Below are 22,425 nucleotides of genomic sequence, written 5' to 3'. Positions count from 1 at the left end.
AGGCGGTGGTGGATATAGTAACAAGTACTGCACTTTAAGTAGGTGTCTGAGGTACTTGAGTAATTCCATCGTTTGACAGTTCTCTACTCCACCACACCTAAAGACAGGCAGCCTCTGTGGATAACTTCAAAGCACAGCTCAAGACCTATTTCTTCACTCTTGCTTTTAGTTGATTTTTAAATCTCTGCGTTGTTATTCATGTCTTCCTCACTGTTTTGCCTGATTCACTGCCTTTTTTTGCTATTATTTTAATGTTGTTTTATGGTTTTTCATTGTTAACATATTTGTACTTTTTCTGTAAAGCGCTTGTGCTTTATTCTTGCTCTGTAAAGCACTTTGAGCTGCATTTCATGTCATGAAAGGTGCTATAAAAATAAAGTTATTATCATCTCAGAGGTGGATATTGTACATTTTTACTCCACTGCAATGATTTGACAGCTTAAGTTACTTTCACTTGCTGGCGTTAAAGGGATAGTTCACCCCCAAAATTACATTTTTTTTCTATGGATTAGTCACCCCATGGAGACTTTCTTTGTTTTTGTCGCATTCCTAAGCCAATAATTGAATGACCGGCAGCGGTTCTGGTAGGAGACACAAAGAGTCTCCCTTTGTGTCTCCTACCGGAACCGCTGCCTGTATACCGGTCCGCTGGTCATCAAATTATTGGCTTAGGAATGCGACAAAAACATCAAAAGTCCCCATGGGGTGACTAATCGATAGATGGACTATCCCTTTAAGCCTTGCCGAGTCATGTAGCCCATAGGAGAGCTAGCCATTCTTCTGTTTCTGTAGCGTGAGCAGTGGTGGAAAAAGTACTCAAATTCTTTACTTAAGTAAAAGTACCAATACTGCAATATAAAAAATACTCTGTTACAAGTAAAAGTCCAGAATTCAAAATTTACTTGAGTAAAAGTACAAAAGTATTGGCATCAAAATGTACTTAAAGTACCAAAAGTAAAAGTACTAAAATGTTTGAAAATAGCAGATCTACAAGCTCACAACGCGTCGCATCGCGACGCGTTGTGAGGTTGTAGATCGGCTATTTTTAAATAGCCTATGTATAAAATAGGGCTAAAGTGGTTAATGTATGTTTTATAACATCATAATTTATATCTGCAAAGTAACTAACTAAAGTTTTCAAATAATTGTAGTGGAGTAAAAGTACAATATTTGCCTCTGAGATGTAGTGGAGTAGAAGTAAAAGTATTGGAAATTGGAATTACTCAAGTAAAGTAAAAGTACCTCAAAATGGTACTTAAGTAAATGTACTTAGTTACTTTCCACCACTGAGCGTGAGGCAGCTTGATGTACAAGTACACCCCCTGGACATGATGCTAGTATGTCAGCAGAGACTTACCCCCCCCAATCCAACCCTTCATGCTCAGTGCCAAGCAGGGAGGCATTGGGTCCCGTTTTTACAGTCTTTGGCATTGGTGTAAAGTATCTAAGTACATTTACTCAAGTACTTAAGTACAATTTTGAGGTACTTTTACTTTTCTGGAGTATTTCCAATTTTCAATACTTTTACTTCTACTCCACTACATCTCAGAGACAAATATTGTACTTTTACTCCACTACAATTATTTAAAAACTTTAGTTACTAGTTACTTTGCAGATATACATTGTTATATTATTATTATATATTATATTATTTAGCCCAGTTTTTTTTAGGCTATTGGAAAATAGCCAATACTTAAGTTGGAAAATAGCCGATCTACAAGCTCACAACGCGTCGCGATGCGACGCGTTGTGAGCTTGTAGATCTGCTATTTAACATTTTAGTACTTTTACTTTTGGGACTTTAAGTATATTTTGATGCCAATACTTTTGTACTTTTACTCAAGTAACATGGGCCTTTTACTTGTAACAGAGTATTTCTACATTGCAGTATTGATACTTTTACTTAAGTAGAAAATGTGAGTACTTTTTCCACCACTGCCATTTTTATAGTCTTTGACATGACCCGGCCGGCAAATCGAACCCCGATCTCCCAATCTCAGGGCGAACACTCTAACCACTAGGCCACTGAGCTGGTCCAATTGAAATATGTAAGTACTGTAGGCCTTCATTTACGGTAAAGAAATATGGAAATACAAGGTTTCTGCCCAGAAGGTGACATTATTACTTGCGTTGGCTGATTAGAATGAAGTGGAAGGAGGTTGAGACTGGAGAGACGATTTCACCTCAAACAGACCACCGGCTTTGAAGTGGAGGAGGAGGGAGCACCGGAGCCCCGCCCCCCCGTTTGAATCCAAGTCTGTGTTCTACCTTTGATATGAGCCCCCACCCCCCCACGCGCGTACATAATCATGTGAATGTATGTACTGTATATGCACACCGTCGCCCGTGCGTGCGTGCGTGCGTGCGTGTGTCAGCGTGTGTCATCGTTGCCAACAAGCAACAAGGTCTATGCAAACAAGCCCAAAATAAGCGACTATAAGACAGGTCAGTCAAAATGTATTGTCTGATGTTGTAGAGCGGTGGTTCTCAATCATATATATATATATATATATATATATATATATATATATATATATATATATATATATATATATATATATATATATATATATATATATATATATATATATATATATATATATAATATATATATATATATATATATATATATATATATACATATATATACATACATACATATATATATATATATATATATATATATATATATATATATATATATATATATATATATATATATATATTTGTTTATATATATATTTGTTTATATATATATATATATATATATATATATATATATATATATATATATATATATATACATATATATATACACACACAGTATATACAATACAAATCTGACTCTCCTGGCTCTAATTGGAATGAGAGAGAGAGAGAGAGAGAGAGAGAGAGAGAGAGAGAGAGAGAGAGAGAGACAGAGAGTTTTCGAGAGGGGAAAATGGCTGAAGGTGTGTGTGTGTGTGTGTGTGTGTGTGTGTGTGTGTGTGTGTGTGTGTGTGTGTGTGTGTGTGTGGGGGGGGGTTTGTGGGCTTCAGTTGTGACGTCCTCTGGGCTTTCAGGTGAGAACACACACACACACACACACACACACACACACATACACACACACACACACACACACACACACACACACACACACACACACACACTGATTTATACCTCTGCCAAAAAGAATATCTACAAGTTCACAACGTGTGGCTTTGATACTGTTGTGACGGTGTATAACGTATAGACGATGTCTCCGGAACTGTGTTTCCCAAACAATTTTATGGGTCGCGAGTAGGTATAAAAGGGCAAAAAAGAGAAAAAAAAAAGATTTATCAGGATTCTCTGAAATGTCTATGGAAGAATGAATTTGATTTATATCTGTGGAACCTGAGCCAGAGAAAAACATATCAGCCACTATTACTACTCTATAGAGCAAACTTACATTTCTCAGAGCAAAGCGACCCCCCAAAATAATCATATTTGAACTGGGTACCCCCCCCACTCTGAAAAGCATTTAGAATTGACTTAGTATAGTTTGACTTGGTTCCACGGATACATATTGTGAACATAGACGAACTACAAGCTCACAGCGCCTCGCACTGCGCTTGTGAACTTGCAGATCGGCTATCTTAGCTTTCTTGTGTATGGCCAATTTGGTATTAAAAAGGTCTTAAAATTAATTACATTTTGAAAAATGTGCAGATACCCGTATACACTTATACTTTGTTGGTTTGTTTACTGTTGAGTGAGAAAACAATGTTGCACATTAACCCAATAAGACCTGGAACGCATCTGTGTCACTTTAGGTTTCTTTAGCTATTCAAAAATAGCAGATATACAAGCTCATAGCGCGGCACTCGGTGCCGCGCTATGAGCTTGTATATCTGCTATTCTTGAAAAATCGTAAAAAAAAAATGTTTTTATATTTTTTTCAAAAATCAAAGACATCGGCTTCAGGTCTTAATGGGTTAGGCTAATCTGGGGGACCCCCCTCGGGGTCCCCACCCCCAGTTTGAGAACAAATTCCAGCATAGAGACCCTGATATGAAAAGATGTTTTGACTGTTTGACTGAAACATTAAACATTATAATCATTAGATCACTAAATGAATCACTGTGATAGTAAACTATAGCCCCTCAAGAATGCCTGGGGGGTCCCCAGACCCCCGGCTTTGAAAAGCAATGCCCTGGTGGCCAGTAGCTTCCAGCAGGCCTGTACAGTGCTCTGTGTGTGTGTGTGTGTGTGTGTGTGTGTGTGTGTGTGTGTGTGTGTGTGTGTGTGTGTGTGTGTGTGTGTGTGTGTGTGTGTGTGTGTGTGTGTGTGTGTGTGTGTGTGTGTGTGTGTGTGTGTGTGTGTGTGTGTCTCTATGTTAAAATGTCAGCTTTCCTCCCTGAGGCCAATGGCTTGATCAATACCAGCGGTGTAAAGTAACTAAGTACTATGTGCTCAAGTACCGTACTTGAGTGCAATGTCAAGGTATTTATTTTTTACTTTACTTGAGTATTTCCAATTGTCTATTCTTTTGCTTCTACTCCAGTACACTTCAGAGGCAAATATTGTACTTCTTACTCCACTACAATTATTTGAAAACTTTTTCAAATAATAACTTTAGTTACTAGTTACTTTGTAAAACATACATTAACCACTTAATTAAGCCCCTATAAACTTTGGCTATTTGAAAATAGCAGATCTACAAGCTCACAGCGCGTCACTTTGCAACACGTTGTGAGCTTGTAGATCTGCCATTTTCAAATGATTTTAATACGTGTGAAAACGTGTGTTATGGGTCCTTCTACCTAATGAGTACTTGTACTTACTTGGTACTTGAAGTACATTTTGATGCCGATACTTTTGTACTTTTACTCAAGTCAATTTTGAATTCCGGACTTTTACTTGTAACAGCGTATTTCTATATTGCAGTATTGATACTTTTACTTAAGTAAAAAAAGTCTGTACTTTTTCCACCCCTGATTTGTACCCTGTCAACACAAATGGGATGCCTTAAGGCCCCAAGGGAGAACAATATTGTATGTATTTTTGTCTTAGAAAGGTGCATCAGCGGTGCATGCATGCATGCACGCACAACATGCACAACGCCCACGGCACAAAACCGCAGCCGCAAGTACAAAGGGCTCCAGAGGGCGAGACGCTTACCTTGCCATGACCCTGCGTATATGAGAGGGAACAACGTGTGTGTCATTCAAATAGAAGCATGCACCAATCCGTCTGGATGGCACATGCACCCACGCATGGATTGATGCATGTGCGTGTATCTCTCTCTCTGTATCGATATATCTATCTATCTATCAGGGACGTGCACAGATAGACTCTAGGTAGTGCTAGAGCACCTGCCCTTTGCCCTCTTGACCAGAAGTGCCCTTTTGAAAAAAAGGGAAAAAAAGTTTTTTCTTTTTAGTTTACAGCAGGGGTCTTCAACAGGGGGTCCGGGACCCCTTGGGGGTCCTCAGAGTTACTACAGGGGGTCCGCCAAATCTTTATGTGATATAATTTTTCTTTTTACCATAACCCCTCGAAACCTAGCATCCCTTTTCTGAGGAGAACATTTGCCAAAAATAGCAGAAAGATAGCAGAAAAATAGAACGCCTCGCGCTGCGAGGCGTTGTGGGCTTGTAGATCTGCTATTTTTGGCAAAGAGGTATAGGTGTAGAGGGAAAAAAGAGCAGACCAAGTAAACAAAAAAAAGTATAATTTACTTGAGCACCTGCCCCTCAAAATGTCTGTGCACGCCACTGCTATCTCTCTCTCTCTCTCTCTCTCTCTCTCTCTCTCTCTCTCTCTCTCTCTCTATATATATATATATATATATATATATAAATATATGCGACCGCAATATGCCACAGGAGCTGCTATACGGCCAGTGGAAGAGCTGCTTCTGTTGTCTACCTTCCGAAACGACATCAAAGATGCATGAAGGAAATGGCATTCCCATGTTTCCGCCGGGCGCTTGTTTGTTTGTGTGGGCGGGCGGATGTTTTCCGATTGTGTTTGTAACGTACACAAGTAAAGCCCTCAGTGGTATTTTATACTTCGAGAGCCTATACAAATGGAACCACGCAGACCCCATAAGTAGTTCCATTTGTATGCTCTCTCGGAGTCACGAATGGTTAAATTAAATTGGAGGATTTGACTGTGTATACGCCTGAATAAAGGTAGTTCCTTTTTATTCCTGAGAGTTACTGTGAACTCAAGAGTTGAACTGGAAAAGTGCACTGCTCACCGGCCGGGCTGGGTTTACTAGGGAGTAAAGAAAAAAGGGGAGGGGAGAAAAAAAAGGTTTGATTGTACGACCTACATTTCTAGAGTTACAGGCGAAAACGTGAAGTGCTCTGTTATAGCGCCATTATGAGGCAGATTTGAAAAAATTGGAGTGTCTGTCAAACTTTCACGGCAATCGGACCAACAGTGACAGAGTATAGCTGCTCACTGACGGATACATGGACGGACACACACACACAGGCAGTGTTGATTTCGTCGACTAAAACTATGCCGAAAAATGTTCATCTACTATCTTTTTTCACTGACGAAAACGAAATAAAAACGAGATAAAAACTAAGCTACGATGATTAAAACTAGATTAAAAAAGACTAGATATATTGACCATTTCATCAACAAATGAAAACTAGACTAAAATGTAAGTGAGTGACTAGTGGAGAAGAGATCCAGTAGAACTAAAAGACATTGAGAAACTGCCCTCAGAGCAGCAAATTAATGATGTTGTATGTGTATCATTTAAGCTGCCCTGAGATTAAAAAAATAACATTGTTGCATCTATATACCTGTAGAAGAGTGTAAGCTTCCCTGAGACCAGCATTGATAAACTGCCCTGAGACCAGCATTGAGAAACTGCCCTGAGACCAGCATTGAGAAACTGCCCTGAGACCAGCATTGAGAAACTGCCCTGAGACCAGCATTGAGAAACTGCCCTGAGACCAGCATTGAGAAACTGCCCTGAGACCAGCATTGAGAAACTGCCCTGAGACCAGCATTGAGAAACTGCCCTCATAGCAGCAAATTAACATTGTTGCATCTAGGCTATAAGCTGCCCTTAGACCAGCATTGAGAAACTGCCCTGAGAGCAGCAAATTAATGTGATTGTATATCATTCAAGCTGCCCTGAGAGCATCATTGAGAACAGCAAATTAACATGGTTGCATACATTTACCTGTAAAGGGCTATAAGCTGCCCTGAGAGCCGCATTTAGAAACTGCCCTGAGAGCAGCAAATTAACATTGTTGCATATATATGTCACAAGGAAATTGGCATTCCAGGGAAATTGAAAGACGAGGGGGATAATAGATCTTTTTCATGGGTTACAGTCTATGGTTACTATCCAGTGTCCACGACGACACACGTGTGTGCGTGTGTACGCTTGCATTCATTGCCCTCTAGCGTTGGTTATACAGAATTGCCTGGGTCGGTGGTAAAAACAAGCGCTCCTTTTCCAATTTCCCTGGAATGCCAATTTCCCTGTAACATATATATATACCTGTAGAAGATTACAAGCTGCTCTGAGACCAGCATTGAGAAACTGCCCTCAGAGCAGCAAATTAACATTGTTGCATTTATATACCTGTTGAAGGCTATAAGCTGCCCTGAGACCAGCATTGAGAAACTGCCCCCTGAGCAGCAGATTAATGTTGTTGTATGTATATCATTTAAGCTGCCCTGAGAGCAGCATTGAGAAAGTGAGCAAGAGAGTCATTTCATGTTTGGTTGCCTTTGGGTGTTGCATTCTGAAAATAGCAGATCTACAAGCTTCATGGGATGTGTAGTTTCAGACTCTGTATAGCATTCGGAGATTGTGGAATAACAACTCGCATTGTTCCCGATTTACATTGCTCCGAGGTAGGTCTAGTAATAATAATAATAATGTTACAAATTAATGGTATAGTGGTACAGGCCATAGCATATATACTGTTACAGCTAGATGCGCACAGATGTGCTCTCTCTCTCTCTCTCTCTCTCCCTCTCTCTCTCTCTCCCTCTCTCTCTCTCTCTCTCTCTCTCTCTCTCTCTCTCTCTCATATAATAAATGCAGCCACAACAATCCAGCCACCAGGATCAATCTAGAAGCCAGTGGAGTGAGACGGTGCTTTTCCAAACGACATCTCTTTAGGCGACACGCGCAAGACGAGACGAGACGGGGACGCCTAACAAACCCCATCCACAAGACGAGCATGTATTTACTGCCTCCGCCTCCGAGTGCTTTTGTGACATTTGCTCCACTGTGTGTAAACACAACATAACACACATAGCATACTGTACATACATGCAATAAATTGCACGTTAGGCAAACATCTCCACAGATGTGACATCATGACCATTTCAAATGGCCTCTGCCATTGGCACTTCAGTGCAGTGGCGTGCACAGCCATTTTGAGGGGCAGGTGCTCAAGTAAATTATACTTTTTTTTGTTTACTTGGTCTGCTCTTTTTTCCCCTCTACACCTATACCTCTTTGCCAAAAATAGCCGATCTGCAAGCCCACAACGCCTCGCAGCGCGAGGCGTTGTGGGCTTGTAGATGCAAATCGATACTTTTGCAAAGTCAGCCAATCACATTACAGCTAGTGTCATCACCACTAACTGTAATGTGATTGGCTGACTTTGCAAATTCAGGACTGTGATTGGCTAGCGAAACACATGACACATGTGCAGCCCTATGAATAGCAGTATGGACTTTAGTTATCCTTTTTTTAAAGTGAGTCATGTTGTGATGACCACACACCGCCCACTTCACACTGGGTGTGATTTTTTTTCTATATTAACACATTCCCTGCCATTGACGGAGATCTCCGTCATCACCAATTTCCTTTTTTTGAAAAATCCACAAGAGGCACTCTAACGCAAGTTAGGAATGATCCTAGGACCCTGAAAGAAGAAATGGACAATGTGACATCCTCCCAAAGAATGACACTCCCGTCCACTCCTTCTTTATCAGTTTTAGAAAAACACCCCTTTCTCTTTTTTTGTGGTGAAAACGTTCTGGTGACTGACATTGTCCTTCTAATACGTGAGGAGGCCGTGTTTTTTCTCTGATAAACTTAATATCAAATATTTAAATACTGAATCAAGCGACTTAAAAAACTGTCTGGGGGGCTCACAAAAGCCTGAGTAGACGATAAAATGACATTTACTTTTAAATTGAAATATCCCTTTACAGTACTTGAGTAAATATACATAGTTACTTTACACCACTGTCTCAGGCCTCATTTTTTTTTTAACCCATTGAGACCTGAAGCCGATTCTACATGTCTCCTAAATCTCAACAGTATTCTGAAAAACGTATGTTTCTATATCAGTGGTGCTCAATCTTTTTCATGCCAAGGACCCCCAAAATGACATGTATTTGGCCGCGGACCCCCATCAAAATATCTTGTTCCAGGGACCCCCAGAAGCAAAGATTTGAGTTAAAAATGTTCGCTTTAAATATATATATATTCAGAAGATTTGCACACATTTTCACAAATTTTCAAAAATAGCAGATATACAAGCTCGTAGCGCGGCACTCGGTGCCGTGCTATGAGCTTGTATATCTGCTATTTTTGAATAGCCCAAAGTGTAAAATAATGCTTTTTAGCTCAAGTCTAAAAATGACACAGTTCCAGGTCTTAATGGGTTAAACGGATGCCGATCACCTGGTTGAGAACCACACGGTCCAGGTGTGTGCGGTCCAAGACGACGTACGCGGAGAGAAGATCGAGAGACTCACCGTGACGCCGTTGAAGTTGGTCTCGTTCATGACGTCCAGCACCATCTTGCCCACCTCGCGGTCGTCCACGGTGAAGTTGTGGTGCACGTCGTGCCGCTGCTTGACGCGCAGCAGCTCCATGACGCGCGTCAGCGTCTTGGCGATCACCCAGATGCCGTCGTAGGCGAAGCCGTGGAACTTGCTGGCCTCCACGCCCTTCTGCTGCAGCTCCCGGCTGTACTCGCGCTCGTACTCCTTGGGGGTCTGGGGGGGGGAGGGGAGGGGGAAGGGGGGAGGGGAGGGGAGGGGAGGGGAGGGGAGGGGAGCAGAGGGGGGAGGGGAATGGCACATATAGACGGGTTAGTGGTTCTCAAACTTTTGTCATGTCAAGGACCCCCAAATTGATATGCATTTGGCCGCGGACCCCCATCTGAAAATATGTTTTGTGCCAGGGACCCTCGGAAGCAAAGATTTGGGTTAAAAAACAACATTTAACCCATTGAGACCTGAAGCCGATTCTACATGTCTCCTGAATCTCGACAGTTTTCTGAAAAACGTATTTTTTCTATATCAGTGGTGCTCAATCTTTTTCATGTCAAGGACCCCCAAAATGATATGTATTTGGCTGTGGACCCCCATCAAAATATCTTGTTCCAGGGACCCCCAGAAGCAAAGATTTGAGTTCAAAATGTTCGCTTTGAAAATATATATATTTCAAAGATTTGCACACATTTTCACGTTTTTAAAAAAATAGCAGATCTACAAGCTCGTAGCGCGGCACTCGGTGCCGCGTTATGAGCTTGTAGATCTGCTATTTTTGAATAGCCCAAAGTGTAAAATAATGCTTTTTAGCTCAAATCTAAAAATGACACAGTTCCAGGTCTTAATGGGTTAAAGGTTTGCACACATTTTCAAGATTTTTCAAAAATAGCAGATAAATGGTAAATGGTGCATTTCTATAGCGCTTTACCGTACATAGATTGTGCATTACATTCACCCATTCGCACACACATTCATACACCGGACACTTCGACACCAACTCGGGTAGCCCGGGGATCGAACTGGGAACCTTGCGGTTTCCAGTTCATTCTACCCGCCCGGCCACTCTACCCACGAGCCACTGCCGCCCCCAGATCTACAAGCTCATAAGCTTGAATATCTGCTTTATCTGGCAGATCAACAAGCTCTTAACCCGATCGGCTATTTTCAGCGAATGCTTTCCCCACAATAACAGAAAATACACTGGCATAGAGCCGTGAGGGACTCCGGTCAACCGTAGGTATTAAAGGACGACTTCACCGATTTTCAACCTATCTTCATATAATTGGTCCTCACTAATACTCATGATAAAATGGTAAAAAAAAAATCTACTCTGTCTATGTCTCAGAGGAGGGCTGTGGACAGTTCAGAGTCCCGTCTACCAGTGACATCATCAATGGGGAATCCAAGCAAATAGAAACTGCAGGTTTTCTATTCCTGGAAAGTTGCAATGCAATAATAGATCCCATTGTTCTCGTGTTAATAAAAATCTAAATAAAAAATGTGAAATCTTGTTGGAAAAAAAAATCATGCCTAACGATGATGTCACTGGTAGACGGGTATCTGGACTGTCCACATCCCTCCTATGAGACACAGACCAAGTAGATTTTTTTTTACCATTTTATCATGAGTATTAGTGAGGACCAATTATATGACGATTAAGTCGTCCTTTAAGTGCTTGAGTAAATGCACTTGGTTGACTGCCCACCAACTGATGACTGATGCCACGATTTAGTCGACTAAGACTATGACAAAAAAAAAATCGTCGACCACCTTTTTTCACTGATGAAAACGAAATAAAAGCTAAATAAAAACTAAGCTATAATGACTAAAACTATGACTATATACTGACAATTTCGTCAACAAATAAAAAGTAGACTAAAATGTTAGGGAGGGACGAGTGGAGAAGAGATCCAGTAGAACTAAAAGACAAGTCATTTTATGTTTGGTTGTGCTCGGGTGTAGGCTCTGTAAAATACAGAGCCTACGAGCTCACAACGCGTCGCAGCGCGACGCGTTGTGAGCTCGTAGATCGGCTATTTTCAGCATGCAACCGAGCGTAAAATCAGCCGTTACGACGCCATCAAGGCACCGCCAACATACATTTTAGTCGACTATAATCTTATGATATTAACACATGGGGTGCCATTTTTTTTTAAAAACAGAGTACACTGAATGCCAGGATTTTTAACCATTTTTGAGGAGCTGAGATACAGGCTTTTGAAGTCATAAGTTAACCAGGAAGTGGATTGGAGTCTAAATCTTCGGAAAATGATATCTCCTGGAGCTGTGAAGGAAAAAATAAAAATAAATAAATAAATAATTGAAAAACGTATATATACGGTTTTGGCACTCCATGGTTGTATTCCCAATGTGTTAAGTCGACAAAAACTAGACCAAAAAAATGACATTTCAGATGACTTAAAATATGAAAAAAACTAAATCGAATTTTATTCAAAAAAGACAATGACTAAAACTAAATGAAACGTTTCAGTCAAAATCAACACCGATGCCACGTGGTGGTGTCACCACAGTTAGTACCCACCCTGCCCGAGATGCCCTTGATCTGCCGGGCGCTGAGCGGCTCAAAGTCCACGCTGATGTAGCCCTCCATGGCGGTCAGCAGCTTCCGGGTGGTGCAGTTGGTGGAGTTGGCCTGCTCCCACCAGTTACCCTGGTACCAGCCCGGGATGATCCACTGGTACTTACTGCCGTACATGTTCAGGTTGTACGCCTGAGAGAGAGAGAGAGAGAGAGAGAGAGAGAGAGAGAGGGGGACACGTAAGTACGCATGCAGTGGCGTGCACAGACATTTTGAGGGGCAGGTGCTCAAGTAAATTATACTTTTTTTTCTTTACTTGGTCTGCTCTTTTTTCCCTCTACACCTATACCTCTTTGCCAAAAATAGCCGATCTACAAGCCCACAACGCCTCGCAGCGCGAGGCGTTGTGGGCTTGTAGATCGGCTATTTTTGGCTAAAGTTCTCCTCAGAAAAGGGATGCTAGGTTTCGAGTGGTTATGGTAAAAAGAAAAATCATATCACATAAAGATTTGGCGGACCCCCTGTAGTAACTCTGAGGACCCCCTGTTGAAGACCCCTGCTGTAAACTAAAAAAAAAACAAAAAACGTTTTTTTTCTTCTTTCAAAAGGGCACTTCTGGTCAAGAGGGCAAAGGGCAGGTGCTTCAGCACCACCTAGAGTCTATCTGTGCACGTCCCTGACTCAACTCACGATACGATTCGAATCACGATACTAGGTTCACAATATGATTTTTCACGATTTTTTAAACACAAAATGTGTTTCCAGACCAATGACCGAAATCTTTTTTCTTGTTATTTCTCTTACACAAATCCAGTATTTTCTTCTCTTTTATTTATCATTATTTTTATTACTTTTACAATATTGTGTTTTATCTTATTCTCTTTTCAATACAGTAGCAAATGACCGAAAACTCTTTTTTAAATCAATTATCTTACAAAGATCCTGTATTTTCTTATTTTCTTCTGCTGTTTGCATAGCGATACATTTTGTATTAAATCGATTAAATTGTCACCAGTTTGAATCAATTTATGATACATCGTTACATGCCTAAACTTAATGTGTATTTTTCAGACAGTTAACCTTGTAAACCCTCAATATTTAATCAACTTGACCGTTGGCTCTGTACTTGGTCTGCTCTTTTTCCCTCAACAACACCAACTCTCGGAAAATAGCCGATCTACTTTTAGGCTATTTGTGGGCTTATGTTCCCCATCACACAAAGATTTGGTGGACCCCCCTGTAGTTACTCTGAGGACCCCCTAGGGCAGTGGTTCTCAAACTTTTTCATGTCAAGGACCCCCTAATTGACACTTATTACCCCGCGGACCCCCATTTGAAAAGATAAGCCAGGGACCCCAATAAGAGAAGGTTTTTACGGCTCTCTAGCAGTGATTCTCAACCATTTTAATTTCAAGGACCCCCAGTTTGACATGCATTAGGCTACGGACCCCCATTTAATGGCATTTATACCTCTGGGACCCCAATTCACATTGTAAAACCAATGTTAATTTAACTCCGAGTGTACAAATGGAACCAAATGGACCCGTTAGGGTCCATTTGGTTTCATTTGTACACTCTCAGAGTTACAGACCCATAAGGGTCCATTTGGTTCCTGTCCATCATCTAGCTGGGGACCCCCTGGAACCCCCTCAAGTACCCCTGGGGGTCCCCGGACCCCACTTTGAGAACCAATGCCCTAGGGGTCTCGGACCCCTATTGAAGACCCCTGGTATAGAGTACTGAAGTTCGTAAAATGAATGCCCGACTTCGTTCGCACAGGGCATTTTGAATGTGAAAGTTGTGTCAGTGACTAAATGTTAATTAAATTTGAGCCATCGGAATACAGGTTCTTTTTTTCTTTCTTTTTTTCGTTTCCTGAAAAGTAATTGTTTTGATGTTTCCGTTCCCGACAGCAACGATATTCATAATACAACATGTTTGTCTATGTGTACAGCAGCGGTTCCCAACGCGTGGGCGGGGGGCCCAGTGGCGGGCCACAAGGGTGTTGCAAGTGGGCCGCCAAATCACTGTCAAAACACTAAAATATTCTAATGATAACGCAATAACATAAAAACAGCAAAGTAAAAAAGAAGATGTTTCTTTTTTTTCTCCTTCTATAAATCCTTGAAAAATATCGTTTCTGTCGGGTGGAAACCTCATACTGTGTGTCCAAAATTTCTGTTACTTTCTGGATTCAAATTCAAAGGCTGAACATGCACAGAGTGGCGTGCGTCCAGGACTTACACAGCAGAAGACTTTGGAGGCCAGGTTCTCGTCAAACTGTCCGATGATGATCCTCACGTCGTTGTCCTTCACAAACACAAGACAGAACACACAGAGACATTCCATTAGTTTGATTGATAACGTTCCTTGCCATTGACAGAGATCTCCGACAATTAAAACAAAAATCATGTGTTTAGTGATTAGGCTAGAGGGCGCTCTTCCCCGACCTATGATCGATGCCTTGGCTGCGAGAGAACGATAGAACTTAAAATTACGTCAACCCATAAAAATAATTCTAACAGTACCAAAACGTAAAAGCACTCATTAATGCAGAATGTCCCATTAGTAATGCATTAAAATGTTCATCATTTTAATGATACAGCTGTTAAAGGTGGGGATGATTTTAATGACTTTATGTGCTGCTGGCTTACAGTATATTCACCTGTAATAATACATTATAATCTATCCGTTGACGTTAGAGTTGTATTAATCTAAAATATGTCAAATAACCGTAGCGGAGCATATAGTACAATATCTGAGATGTTGTAGAGTAGAAAGAATTAATACAAAAAAAAGGAAAAGCATCTCAAATACTCCAGTAAAGGTACCTAAAAATTGTACTTAACCACAAAAATCACACCCTGTGTGAAGGAAGCGGTGCCTTTTGGGCGGGCCTTAACTCATTTCAGTTCGTCCCTATTGGTGGTCTGAGTCCACTTACCAAATTTGTACTTGGTAGCATGCTGCAAACTGGAATGATGGCTGTTTAAAGCCCAGCCAATGGGCAGACAGAGGGGGCGGGGCTTAAGTAATGACAGTTAGTCCCTATTGCTGGCTTTAGTCCATGTACAAAATTTGTACTCCATAGCATGCTGCGAACTTGAGTTATGGCTGTTTGAAGGCCAGCCAATGGGAAGACAGAGGGGGCGGGGCTTCAGCAATTCATGCTGGTCCCTATTGGTGGTCTAAGTCCACATACCAAATGTGGACTTGGTGGCATGCTGCAAACTGGAGTTATAGCAGTTTAAAATCCCGTGCTCATCCCGTGCTCATACGGGCGCTGGGGGTCCCTGGACCCCTCTTTGATAACGTCATCAATTCATGCTCGTCCCTATTGGTGGTCTAAGTCCACATACCAAATTTGGACTTGGTGGCATGCTGCAAACTGAAGTTATAGTTGTTTGCTTCTTTGCCGTGCTCATCCCAGGCTCATACGACGGACACGGAGACAAAGTCAAGTGTAGAGCGGTTGGCACCGCTAAAAACCCTAGTTTCTGTATTGAGGGCAAGTCATAGAAGGCGAACATGTTGGAGCTTTCGTGGAGAGGGGAAAAAAGGAGGGGACCAAGTATAGACCCCTGGGGGACCCCGGTCAACAAAGTAGCCTACAGTATATTCAGTAGGGTTTAAGTGGTTAAGTACAATACTTAAAAGTAAATATACTTTCCACCACTGGTAAAAAAAAAAACAAGGGGTGATATGCTGCTTCCTTCTAAAGAGAGCCAGGGAGAGAGACCGTGCTACTGAAATGAGTTTCAATATGTTGATGCTTAGCCTTGATATTGCTGTGTGGATGACACATGTTAACTCAATCTGCGGTGCGGGCTGATGTATATACATGTACGCTGTGCTGTGATTCACTGTATTCACTTATTCAAGAGAGAGAGAGAGAGAGAGAGAAACATTCCACCGCCTTGAATAAACTGTGTCATCAGCGCCGGGATGGGTTTTTCACTAACAGGTTCCCCCATATCGCTTTCACCCAGAAAAGCCCACAGGACTTTATTAGATAGCATTTCCACCCTGCCTCTCTAATGTTACAATTCTTCACACGCACACACGCGCACACACACACACACACACACACACACACACACACACACACACACACACACACACACACACACACACACACACACACACACACACACACACACACACACACACACACACACACACACACACACACACACACACGTAGCTCTCTGCGGAGGCACACACGCTCTCCTCCTGCAGCAATGCTATGCGCTGTTTCCAATCAACATAACCGTTAGAAGGAGAAGGAGAGGAAACAGCATCAGCATTATAGAGGAGGACAAGTTATACGGCTGGGTTTGTAATATCTTCCTTAAAAAAAAAACACACATTGCGTCACCCGGTACATCATCGGCCCCACGTGCCGATCTGCCCTGTCATTTGTGTAGCCAGTGGTGTAAAGTAACTAAGTACATTTACTCTAAGTACTGTATTTAAGTCAAATGTTTTAGGTATGTTTACTTTACTGGAGTGTTTCCAATTTTCAGTACTTTTACTTCTACTCCACTACATCTCAGAGGCAATTATTATACTTTTACTCCACTACAATTATTTGAAAACTTTAGTAACTAGTTACTTAGTAGATTTAGATTATTATTACAAAACATAAAGTAACCACTTCAGGCCTATATACATTTCGGCCATTTGAAAATAGCCGATCTACAAGCTCACAATGTGTCGCGATGCGACGCATTGTGGGCTTGTAGATCGGCTATTTTCAAATGATTTTTAGACATTTGATACATTTGAAAACTTGTGAAATGGGACATTCTGCATAATGAGTACTTACTACTTTTGGTACTTTAACCCATTAAGACCTGAGGCTGATTAAAAAAAAAAAAATCTAAATCCTAACGCTTAAAAAATATATATATATTCAAAGATTTGCACACATTTTCACGATTTTACAAAAATAGCAGATCTACAAGAGCTTGTATATCTGCTATTTTTGAATAGCCTAAAGAAATCTAAAAGAGACACAGATGCGTTCCCGGTCTTATAGGGTTAAGCACATTTTGATACCAATACTTTTGAACCTTTACTCAAGTACATTTTGAACTACAGACTTATACGTGTAACAGACAGAGTACTTCTACATTGCAGTATTGATACTTTTACTTAAGTAAAACATTTGAGTCATTTTTCCACTACTGTGTGTAGCGCCGCTGTCGGACAGAAACCTTGTATCTCCTTATTTCATAATAATTGTATATATTTAGAGCCGATCCGACCGATATGTCAGAGAGTCATAGTGTCTGGGGCTTTGTCAGTGTACAAGTTGTACCCGTCTGTCTGTGTCCCTTATGTCCCCATAAAGGAGATGTTCTGTCTGTCTATCAGCGTCCCTTTTATGCCCATATTATGGAGAATCCTTGATGTTATCATCAGGGACGTGCACAGATAGACTCTAGGTGGTGCTAGAGCACCTGCCCTTTGCCCTCTTGACCAGAAGTGCCCTTTTGAAAAAAAGGAGGAAGAAAAAGTTCCAGTTTACATTAGGGGTCTTCAACAAAAGGGGGTCCGGGACCCCTAGGGGGTCCTCAGAGTTACTACAGGGGGTCCGCCAAAACTTTATGTGATATGATTTTTCTTTTTACCATAACCACTCGAAACCTGGCATCCCTTTTCTGAGGAGAACTTTAGCCAAAAATAGCCGATCTACAAGCTCACAACGCCTCGCACTGCGAGGCGTTGTGGGCTTGTAGATCGGCTATTTTTGGCAAAGAGGTATAGGTGTAGAGGGAAAAAAGAGCAGACCAAGTAAACAAAAAAAAGTATAATTTACTTGAGCACCTGCCCCTCAAAATGTCTGTGCACGCCACTGGTTATCATTATATTCCCATATATTGGGTTAGATGGCCTCAGATGGCCTGCCCTATTTGACAGTGCAGAAGCATAATTGCCTCGTTGCATATAGCATTAACAAGTGTCAACAAGCATCAGCTGGACACACACACACACACACACACACACACACACACACACACACACACACACACACACACACACACACACACACACACACACACACACACACACACACACACACACACACACACACACACACACACACACACACACACCTGCCCTCTGCAGTGCTCTAAACTGAAAGTGACTGGAGTCTGTCTCGTTTCTTTCCAAAAGCCCTTGAATATGATTAAGGATTACTGTGATTATGGTAAGCTCACATTTCATGTCACACACACACACACACACACACCATTTTTGCTGCCCCAGACTGCAGAATTGCCTGCTTCCCACCCATCTGCCCGCTTAAAATTGCTGAAAATAGCATATCGATCGGCAATCGGCTATTTTCAGCAAAAGCTTTCCCAACAATAACAGCGCGCACGCACACACACACACACACACACACACACACACACACACACACACACACACACACACACACACACACACACACACACACACACACACACACACACACACACACACACACACACACACACACACACACACACACACACACACACACACACACAGGCCCATAAATCTAATCCAATATCCCTGCCAGTGAGTGATTTGATGAATTTACATCTTGACAAGCGGGGGGGTGGGGGTGAGGTGTGTTCTATCAAAGGTCGATCTGCACAGGGAAATAGAGAGGGGCCCTATGGGTGCCACGTTATAAAAGGTCCCTGCCCCAGGACTGAGCGGGGTGGTGGGTGCCCTGGGTGCCACATGTGTCCACAAAAGGTCAACTTTGACTGAGCAATGGATTTCTTATACTGCCCGGGGGCAGGAAATCATAATGAGTAAAGACTGACCCGGGTCAATAACGAGGTTTCACTTCACAACCTGGCGAATCGACCGCAGAGATTAGTACGGTTTGTTTTGTCGCCAGCAGCCAACCACTCAACTCACAGGAGGGTTAGGATCATTCTTCACCAATACATTACTGGAGCTTTTTCTTTGGTGACACCAGTGAACCAGCAGTGTTGCCATGTCCGCTTATTATAAGCGAAAATTGTACTTAACCCATTGAGACCTGAAGCCGATTCTACATGTTTCCTAAATCTCAACAGCATTCTGAAAAACCTATGTTTCTATATCAGTGGTGCTCAATCTTTTTTTCATGTCAAGGACCCCCAAAATTATATGTATTTGGCCGCAGACCCCCATCAAAATATTTTGTTCCAGGGACCCCCAGAAGCAACGATTTGAGTTAAAAATGTTCGCTTTAAAAATATATATATTCAAAGATTTGCACACATTTTCACGATTTTTCAAAAATAGCAGATCTACAAGCTCATAGCGCGGCACTCGGTGCCGCGCTATGAGCTTGTATATCTGCTATTTTTGAATAGCCCAAAGTGTAAAATAATGCTTTTTAGCTCAAGTCTAAAAAGTACTTGAGTACATGTACTTAGTTACTTTCCACCACTGTAATACAGTAGCTCTGTAGGCTTTCATGTAGGAAGGGGCCAAACGCACAAAGGGTACTTTTCTTTTCTAGTTTCAAAAAGTTCTGAACAAAATGCATCTCATTTTGATGCTAACCACACATCCTCCTAGTATAGAATATAGAATGCAGGGATGGATGTGTTTGGTTATCTCAAAACACGTTTTTTTTTTTTAACAGACTTGCGAAGGGGGTTAAAAAGCTGAGGCTCTGCATTCTATACAGTCAGGTTTATTTCAACACCTTCACACTCACACACACACACACACACACACACACACACACACACACACACACACACACACACAGCTAGTGAAAAGGTGGTGAAAAGTGCTGCACAGCCACCAGCCAATCAAAAGACCACTCTGGTGGCACCTCATCAGTGCCAGTGAAAAGCATGCTGGGAGGTTCTTTTGTGCGGACCCTCTCAGCCTTTTTTCTATTGTGCACTGGCTCCACCATCATAGTGTGCGTGCGTGTGTGCATGAAAGTGCACACAGGCACGTGTGTGTGCGTGTGCGTGTGCGTGTGTGTGTGTGTGTGTGTGTGTGTGTGTGTGTGTGTGTGTGTGTCTGTGCGTGAGTGCGCTGCAAATAGAGAAAAAACAGGCTACATATTCAGAGCTCTGAACGTGTAGCTCTGAGTGTGTGTGTGTGTGTGTGTGTGTGTGCGTGTGCGTGTGCGTGTGCGTGTGCGTGTGCGTGTGCGTGTGCGTGTGTGTGTGTGTGGACCTGGCTGGCCTCCTGGAGGGCCAGTGGCTAACTGACTGAATGTGGCCGCTTGTTCCCCTGGAGGAAAGGCACTTAACCCAAATGGCTCCAGCTGTGGCCAAGGACTTCACCCAATGTCCCCCTCTGGCCAAGCATGAAAAGAGTGTGTGTGCGTGTGTGTGTGTGTGTGTGTGTGTGTGTGTGTGTGTGTGTGTGTGTGTGTGTGTGTGTGTGTGTGTGTGTGTGTGTGTGTGTGCGTGTGTGAATGAATGCATACAGCATACATACTGTACAAGCAGGCTACTGTATGTGAACATTGTTGAAAATGGTCACCTATAACATTGGTTCTCAAAGTGGGGTACGGGGACCCCCAGGGGTACTTGAGGCGGTTCCAGGGGGTCCCCAGCTAAATGATGGATAGGAACCAAATGGACCCTTATGGTTCTGTAACTCTGAGAGTGTACAAATGGAACCAAATGGACCCGTTAGGGTCCATTTGGTTCCATTTGTACACTCTCAGAGTTAAATTAACATTGATTTTATAATATAAATTCGGGTCCCAGAGGTATAAATGCCATTAAATGAGGGTCCGTAGCCTAATGCATGTTAAACTGGGGGTCCTTGAAATTAAAATGGTTGAAATCACTGCTAGAGAGCTGTAAAAATCTTCTCTTATGGGGGTCCCTGGCTTATCTTTTCGAATGGGGGTCCGTGGGCTAATAAGTGTCAATTTGGGGGTCCTTGACATGAAAAAGTTTGAGAACCACTGACCTATAAAGACATGCCCAAAATACAACGTATTCTCACTCCCAAGACGGCAAATGGGTGACTTCTTGGGACGGACGTCAAACGTTTAACTGAAGGAGGGGGAGCAAATACGGCACGTGTTGACAATGGGGGGATTGACAAGTTCCCGATAGTCCCTATCGGGACTTGAACAGCGCTGAGTCGGATCAAGCCGACTTGAGCCACGTGAAGCAGCGTCAGGCGAGCGAGTCGCCGTGCCGAGCGTTGCGAAGACGGCGTTCTAACTGTTTTGTTTTTTTTGCGGAACCCCTTTTACGTCTTGGGTTTGAGAACTGCCCTTTCGCATTCGTGGAGTGCGGAAGGCGTACCCCCTTCCAGTCAAACCAGTTGGTGCGCTATGAGCTCTCATTAGTATTGTCTGTTTCTCAGAGCCGGCCCTTCCATTAGGCAGAATAGGCAATTGCCTAGGGCGCCATGAGGCTGGGGGGGGGGCAAGCCTAGATTTGTTTTAATTTAACCCATTAAGACCTGGAACTGTGTCATTTTTAGATTTGAGCTAAAAAAGCATTATTTTACACTTTGGGCTATTCAAAAATAGCAGATATACAAGCTCATAGCGCGGCACCGAGTGCCACGCTACGAGCTTGTAGATCTGCTATCTTTGAAAATTCTTGAAAATGTGTGCAAATCTTTGAATATATATATTTTTAAAGCGAACATTTTTAACTCAAATCTTTGCTTCTGGGGGTCCCTGGAACAAAATATTTTGATGGGGTCGGCGGCCAAATACATATCATTTTGGGGGTCCTTGACATGAAAAAGATTGAGCACCACTGATATAGAAACATACGTTTTTCAGAATACTGTTGAGATTTAGGAGACATGTAGAATCGGCTTCAGGTCTCAATGGGTTAATACATATATAACAATATATATAAGTGTGTATCTTTTTTATAAAACACATCATCATCATCATCATCTGTTTTTACGTCTGAAGATCAGGTAAAATCATGCCTATAGGGCACCAAATTGCTCAGGGCCGGCACAGCTGTTTCTAAAAATAACTACTGTACAACCAACAGGTCCCACAGGTTAGGGCAGCTAAATAGTGTTTGTAACCATTACCACTGTGATTTATGTGCGATGTGAATGATGGCTAATAATGTACCTCGGAAGACCCCATCGACCTCTGCTAAGGTTTATAAGGAAGACACGCACGCAGG

General features: G+C 42.1%; 1 protein-coding gene across 1 annotated transcript in view; it reads right to left on the bottom strand.

Moving 5' to 3' along the window:
* The window catches only part of gabbr2 (gamma-aminobutyric acid (GABA) B receptor, 2), a gene marked incomplete at both ends in the record, with an annotated part of 378,941 nt that overhangs the window by 138,488 nt on the left and 218,028 nt on the right, over nt 1-22,425 (bottom strand). The window contains 3 exons of the mRNA XM_084080499.1: nt 9,724-9,966; nt 12,287-12,475; nt 14,528-14,593. Coding sequence (XP_083936625.1) covers nt 9,724-9,966; nt 12,287-12,475; nt 14,528-14,593 — 498 coding nt within the window. The remainder of the gene's footprint in view (nt 1-9,723; nt 9,967-12,286; nt 12,476-14,527; nt 14,594-22,425) is intronic.

The sequence above is a fragment of the Gymnoscopelus microlampas genome, assembly GCF_963454915.1.
Source record: "Gymnoscopelus microlampas genome assembly, chromosome: 15".
Lineage (NCBI taxonomy): Eukaryota > Metazoa > Chordata > Actinopteri > Myctophiformes > Myctophidae > Gymnoscopelus > Gymnoscopelus microlampas.
The sequence above is the reverse complement of the archived record's forward strand: the minus strand, read 5'-3'. Positions and strand labels throughout refer to the sequence as shown.